The 7851-nt window shown below is 30.8% G+C and overlaps 1 protein-coding gene across 1 annotated transcript; it reads right to left on the reverse strand.

The window, feature by feature from the left end:
- Positions 1-361: 361 nt before the first annotated feature.
- Positions 362-7367, reverse strand: LOC141649018 (histone-lysine N-methyltransferase, H3 lysine-9 specific SUVH1-like). Its single transcript, XM_074457738.1, has 2 exons — positions 7076-7367; positions 362-1994 (listed from the first exon to the last, which is right to left on the reverse strand). Exons 1-2 carry the CDS (start codon positions 7089-7091, stop codon positions 1006-1008), a joined length of 1005 nt encoding a protein of 334 aa, XP_074313839.1. The 5' UTR covers positions 7092-7367; the 3' UTR covers positions 362-1005.
- Between the last annotated feature and the right edge of the window lie 484 nt (positions 7368-7851).

Genomic DNA, 7851 nt, shown 5'->3' on the forward strand with positions numbered 1-7851 from the left:
CAGTAACACGGATGATTTTTTTAGGTCAGACAAAGGGGCCTCACAAAGTTTGAGGAGCAACAGAGACATTTGAGGTTGCCAGTGTGCGATAAACTAGTTTCGGGCTTGAATCGGATATACTCGTTGAAATTCGTTTTATTCTTGTTATTTGGTGTTGAAATTGAATAGGGTAACCCCTAAAGCGACCCGAAACACGTGGTAGAAAACCCTGGAGAAAATTAATACGACCCAGAACAGCCTTTCGATTGACTCAGATTGAAATGTATAATTCACGTTTTTCAAAATTCTTAGATACCGGAACAAAAATATCGATAAATCACATGGATAATTTCTCAGGTAAGACAAAGGGGCCTCACAAAATTTGAGCAGCAACAGAGGGCCTATAAGGCTGCCATATTAATAAAGATAAAGCCATTTCTAAAACACCATAAATTCCACCAAATAAACACAAATCTATTCCAACTCCAACTCGTAAGCATTCTTTACATGGACTAGAAAATCTTGACCCTTAGGCCTTAGCCCCAAATCGACTCGATTGACACAAACTCGTAAATGAACCCTTAGCCCCCGACTAGATTGACCTTGATGCTTCAAAAGGAGAGAGCAAAGACGACAATCAATCGACTTTGTAACCGTTGTTCGATTGAACAAAATGGTTAATATAGATTAACCAAATATTTCCATGTTACCTTCTATGAGAATGTAACATCAAACCATATGTATGGAACATGCATGTATGAAATTTGATTCCAACATGTAATCCACCAATTGCTCTAGGAGAGCTACTCCCAATTCAACAACAAAAGCAACTCTTCAACAATGCAATTGTAAACTTCCCACTAAATTGCAATACCTACTCTAGCAAAAACTACATGCACCCCTTTCTCTAGTGTAATAATAACATCCTAAGACAACCGCTTTCTCGAGAGTCTCTCTGACTCTCGAGTGCCACAGAGAGAAGCCCATAGAAGACGTTTCCTCGTGGCATTCCTACCTATTTCCCGTCTACTTTTTGCACGAATTAAATCTATACCTAGACCAAAAAATGCGTTTTTGACCGGGACACCTAACCAACTTAAACTCAAACTGTTTATTCCCAAAAGGTCCACAAATTTCCCTATAAGCATCCACCTTATACAACCCATCATACACAAAAACAACCTTCCTTTCCCAACCATATTTAAACCCTCTTATAACCCTCACAACATTCCTCTTCCTCATACTATTCCTCAATGCCAAATTCCCTTTCTTCCAAACCTGATCTTTTCCCATTTTACCCTTTTCACTCCCGCGCTCAAAATTACCACCTTCACCCCTATACAACACCACATCATCGTCAATCATATTATCCTCATACCCCGTTGTAGCGACAACAGAAGTCGCCAACAATGTCTCATCTGGAGAAGTTACCATAGAATCGATTCCATTTATCAATTGAAAGTGTAAACCCATTATCATCAACTCAACCCGTAAGTAAAATTCGTCACCAACATGGACACCAGGGACATGCCCTATAGTTTTAGTAGGTTCAAAATACTTATATTTTTGAATCATCGCTTTCCTAGCGATCATATCTCTCCTTTCTGACGGTTTCATAACCACGGTTCTTTCGAGTCGCCGATATACTCTCCTAAACTGGTCAAGCATCCACATTCTAGTTTCAACCGAGTTTTTCCTTTCTCGACAATCAACAAATCGGTCATGCTCATATGGGTCCAATTTTTTCATGGGTTTTATTTCATCAATATTTCGACGTTTAAGAACCGGGTTTAACTGTCTATTGATTGGGTTCGTTTTAACTGCAAATTTACCAAGTTTACCTGCATAAAGTAGATATGCACCCTTCTTGTTGGTATCTCCATTTTCGTGGAAACGATTATAGTTCGAGAAACCATCAGTTTTCACTTTCTTCATGGAATTAATTTTTCTAATATTACCATTTGTTGGGTAATTTCGCCATTGTTGTTTTTCTTTGTTCATTCTTGAGTGTTTTTCTGAGAAAAGATTAACTAAAAAGTGGTTAGGGTTAAAAAAAATTGGGGATTTTGTGGGTTTTGGAGTAACTGTAATGTTTAAACGAAGTACAGAAGTAGTTAACAAAAATTCTTTCGGGAGACTGTCCTCTTTACCGCTAAAAACAATTCACCAATTAAAATATTATAAAGGATATCGTCCTCCAGAAGACAGAAGAAAAGGGAGACGAAGGAGTTGGTTATTTGGTCCAAAAAAAGGGCAGTTTTGTTTAATAAACTAGTTTTAAACCCGTACATTTTTTGCACAAGTTGGTGAAAGTAATTGGGATATGTACTCACTATGTTAAATATGTACTCACTATGCTAAAGGAGTTGATTTTAGAATTTAAAATATGTACTCACTATGCTAAATATTTTATTTAGGATATACATTATTTTTTATGAACCTATGGTGGTGAAAGTAATTGAGATAGGCTCAAGCTCACATATAATGAAAAAAATATAAAAATACCCATTTATCAAGACTACATATATATGGCTGACCATTTACATTTAAATTCCATTATAATATGTTTATTAAAGTGTCTATTTGGTCGGTCCAATTTTGTATAACTATTAATTATCAGCCTCCTAAGTGTGATCTCGTTTATTAAAATTATTCGATCATTATTAATTATAAAACCCTTTCAATAGTATTAAACACTACATAAATATGAATTTTAGTTAAGTAATATATAATTTGACGCTATTACTACCCTTTCCTTTCGACTTTCGTTGGCTTTTGTATTAAAACTAAAGGTAAATAATTGACCGAAACGAAAGCAGTATGAAATAATATAATTACGATTATCATTAAACTACTACTGTAGATAGAACTATGTTACAACCGTTTACGATAGATGTATATAAGAACATATCAACTTGTTAACGCAAATAAAATACTCCGTATTAAGTTATCCTTAAATGGCTCAAATACGATACATCGTTTATGATAAATATATATGGGAACATATCAACTTTGTTAACGCAAATAAAATACTCCGTATTAAGTTATCCTCAAATGGGTCAAATACAATACACCGTTTATGGTAAATGTATATGAGAACATATCAACTTGTTAACGCAAATAAAATACTCTGTATTAAGTTATCCTAAAATAGCTCATATATGATCCAAGAAAATAGTAGGATGATACTCCGTATTATAGAAGCATATACAATTGGGTTCATAACCAAATTGTATACTGTGTATTAAGTTATCCTAAAATAGCTCATATACGATCCAAGAAAATAGTAGGATGATACTCCGTATTATAGAAGCATATACAATTGGGTTCATAACCAAATTGTATACTCCTAGTATTTAGAAAGAGACAAATACGGACTACTATTATATTTTTGCAAACATAATTAATTAACCTAGTTACTTTTATATTTCACCTAGCTCACCATCACTCTCATGCTATCCCTCTTATTTTTTTATTTTCTTTTTTATTTTTACCTTCTTTCACATAATTAAATTTTCAGCCTATCAATTAATTCATCTTATATATTCAAAATAATTATCAAGATCCTTAGCCAAAAAATATTCGATCAAGTGAATTTGAAAATTTGTTGATATGGAGTTGAATATTTTCACATTTGATTAAGTGTTCGATGTGATAATGTTAAATGTTTTCTTCAGTTTGCTCGACTCATCAATTCGTTAAGAGTACATGCATGTTGTTGATGTCGATTTGTACTATTTTCTGGGATTAATGATAATTTTAGTGTGTTTGTGACTTCTTAGTTTCAATTTATTTTCGCTAATTAAAGTCCTCTAATATTTTTTTTCAAAATATAAACTTTAAATGCTTTCGCTTTGTTAATTTTTAAAGAGAGATATTTTTTTTCCGTTTTCTGCAATAATCAGTCCAATTAAATTGTATTCAACGTATTTCAAAGATTATACTTTGTTAATATTCTCAAGATTTTCACGTTTGTACATAAAGTGAATGATGGACAGATAATATCATCTGATCCTTGAAATTTTTCTTTGAATCATTTTTTTTTTGCAATTTTATTTCGTTTTTTTTTTTCGAAAACCATTTGATGTATAATGTATGGTTTTTAATGTAAGTATAAATATAAAAAAGATTTTTAATGTAAGTATAAATATAAAAAGGAATAATCATTTGATGTATAATGTATGGTCTTAATTAATTCTTTAGACATCATGGAGGACCCCACATAAGAAAAAAGAAAAGAAAAAAAAAACAACCAATAAGAATCCTTTAAAAAACCCAACTTTTATACTATGTAGATGCTTAAAATGATTAGAAAAATTCTAAGGTAGTACATCCTAACCAATGAGATGCATTAGTTTTTATTTTAGTAAGATTATATGCCTTAGTTTTTATTTGAAAATTGCTATATCACGCCCCCTGTTTTACTTGTTACGCCCCCTACTTTTTCATTTATTCCTGTTTTACCCTTGGAGAATGTAACTAATTAAAGTGAAAAAGTATTTCTCGTTTTTTAGTTTATGATTTTCGGAGACGGGTTTTACAAAATTATAATCGGAGACGTTTTTTAAATTATTATTTTATAATTATTTGATTTTGGTAATATCTTTTACAATAACTAATGATTGTATTATAGTAAATAATTTTTGTTGAACTTTTCATTTTTGATTTAATTATCGCTTTGTCGTAACTGAGTTTGGGGCAATTTTTAGAGTAATTAATTTAATATGTATCCGGTCTAAAAAGACGTATTTTCCACCAACTATTGCATTTACTTAAAATTTCACTAAAAAAAAAAAGTGGCCTTGTCTTGTGAATTACAAGACGCGACCATGGTGGTGTCATGTGAATTACAAGACGGTGCCATGGCCATGTCGTGTGGTTTACACGACAGAACCATGGGTGTGTCATGTGATTTACATGACAGGTCCATGGCCATGTCTTGTAAGCCACATGACAATGCCATGGCCGTGTATTGTAATTCACACGACATGTCCTTGGCCATGTCTTGTAATCCACATGACGGGTCCTTGGCTGTGTCTTGTAAGCTACATGACGAGGCCAATTTTCGTATTTTTTAAATCGGGTTATGTGTGCAGCTAAATTTTATTTTATTTTTTAAATCTTGTAATCATTATTCTTGAAACGATATAATTTTTTCATTCATTCATTCATTCTAGACGATTTTTTGTAACGATTTAATATCGTCTTGAAGGAATGAGTACGACTTAATTTTATTTAATTTTGTAAAAAACCGTCTCAAAAAATCATAAAATAAAAAACAAGAAATATTTTACATAACTAAATACATAGTTTAAGGGCAAAATAGGAATAAATGAAAAAATAGGGGGCATAACAAGTAAAACAGGGGGCGTGATATAGCAAATGTCTATTTTAGTAAGATTATATCCTTTTATCTATGGAGAATTTATTCGATTCTAATATTCTCATTAGGTAAGTTGTACGATGACAAGGTACACTCACTATACCCAAGAATTTCTCAAATAATTATTAATTATTTATTAATGTATGCCCAACACAGTTTTCCTCTACTATGGAATATTTTACCTATATATTAGTGTATATAGATTGGATTTTTACCTTAAATAAAAATTACTCTCCATTTCACTCAATTGATTATAATTGTCATTTACACAATTAATAAGGTAAAAAGCGAAAGAGGCGAGTTTGTAAGTATTAAAAAATTCAAAAGCAATTTAAAATAACGAGAAAATATAATGGTTCTTACTAATAGGAAAGCGTAAACTATTAATTGAAAATAGGGAGTAATAATCAGCTAATCACTAATCAAGTATACGTAGGGATTTAGATTGTAGTAATCTTTAATGAATTATAAACGGGTGCCAATTAAAGCTCTCAATTTTTCAAATTTTGTTTGAAAATTGATTAGATGGAGCATTGATGATTGGTGATGTAATTTATGGTTTTATAACAGACAAAAATTTATCAGGATTTATGATTATAAAATTTAAAGCTTTGCCTAGGTCTTATATAGGCCGGATGTAGATCAAAATATTCAAACAGTCGATCAAAATATTCGACGGTTTTACTTTTGACGATCATAAGCTTATAATCTTTACAGTCCATTTCCTATTTACCTTCCCATTTATTCCTTGTGAAATATCAAACTTGTGACGGAATAGTCATCACATGAGAATTTATGCAAAATATTATTCCGTATTACATAGTGTTAGTCCGCGAGACTGCTAGTAAGGTCAAATAGTCAAACTTCTTTGATTGGAACATGGGTGTAGTGAATTACATATATTTTCCAATTTCTAGGTAATTTCTTGTGATTTAGGGTACACATAATTCACAACAATTCATGAATTTTATTTTATTTTAATTATTTTAAGAGGTGTTTTGTTCACGCGTGGGTATGGATTTGGAATCGGGAATCATACCTGGGTGGTATGGGATTAAAAATCAATCAAAGCTAAAAAATCAATTTTGGGGGTATGGGATTAAAAATCAATCAAAGCTAAAAAATCTTTAAAATACAATATTTTTAATAATAATTTTTATACTATTAAATCATGTAGAGAATTTAATCAAATAAATATATAAAAAGTTTTTTTTACAATTATTTTTATCACTTTTTAATATTTCTAATTTGATACCATGGGTATCAATCTCATACCCACCCATTTTCTTGGGTATGAGAAACCCATACCTGAAATCTTCATTTTTGTCAAACAAAAACATATATTTGGTGAACCAAACACCCCCTAAGAAAGAATATATAAAATTGTAATTTAAAATTAATTAGTATAAAATCTGATGAATTAGAACTTTATAGAAACTCCAATACCTTCATTACCTAGTCCCCTAGGTAAATGAGAGTTCCAGTGTAATTTATTTTTCACATCCAACCAAACTACTTTCTCTCCAATTTATGTAAAGTGTATAATCATATGAAAAAACTACTTTCAAGAAATTGCAATTCCTCTTACGAAACAAAGCACCCATAATAATAACCACAAATTTTTCAATACAACCACGGTTCAACATACAAGACGAGTATTGATATACGTAAATCGCAAACACGAAAACTGAGTAATTGAAAAAAGAAGCATACCAGAGGGATGTACCATTGCAAAACGTTGAAGATGACCAAGAACTAGACTGCATGCATATCAGTCAATTAATACTACGAGTAGTATGCTTAACTATATATTACTGCGTAATTCTTTACGAACAGTTGATTGATATGAAGGAAAAAAATTGCAAATAAGCAAAATTTTATAAAATCTCCTTCTGGATTTAAATAGTGATTATTGAGTAATATGTGCTACTTGATCGAAGGGAAAAAATAACTGAAAGAATTCAAAGCGCCCCACGATGTAGCACAATTTTTAAAGCTGAATCAATGCTATGAGACGCCGCATTATTTAATACACGTACGTTAATTGCTTATATAGAGGAGTTAACATTAGGTCACGGAACTAATTGCTCTTAATTTATGGTAAATAATCATATATTTACCGTTTACCTAAGATATGGTAGTATCACTTTAGGTAACAATCCCTATCTTTTTGTTTACAAAATAAATCTTTTATTTCGATTTATATTTATTTAGTAAGTTATTTTATAACTTTTTATTTAGAACTTAGGAAAATCAATCAATCAATACTATATATATATTTCTAAAACCAATAAACTTTTATGTAAATAAATAAATCTATACAAATTAATTATACTATATAACTATATAGTTATATATGGTAACTGATAGCACTGTGTGATAGACCTGAACACCAGAATATGGTAACTTCCCTTAAAATAAACATCACTTATGTTATTAATTAGTATAAAGATGTTTATTATTTAACATAACAAATATAATATAAATGT

The sequence above is a fragment of the Silene latifolia genome, chromosome 1, assembly GCF_048544455.1.
Source record: "Silene latifolia isolate original U9 population chromosome 1, ASM4854445v1, whole genome shotgun sequence".
Classification (NCBI taxonomy): Eukaryota; Viridiplantae; Streptophyta; class Magnoliopsida; order Caryophyllales; family Caryophyllaceae; genus Silene; species Silene latifolia.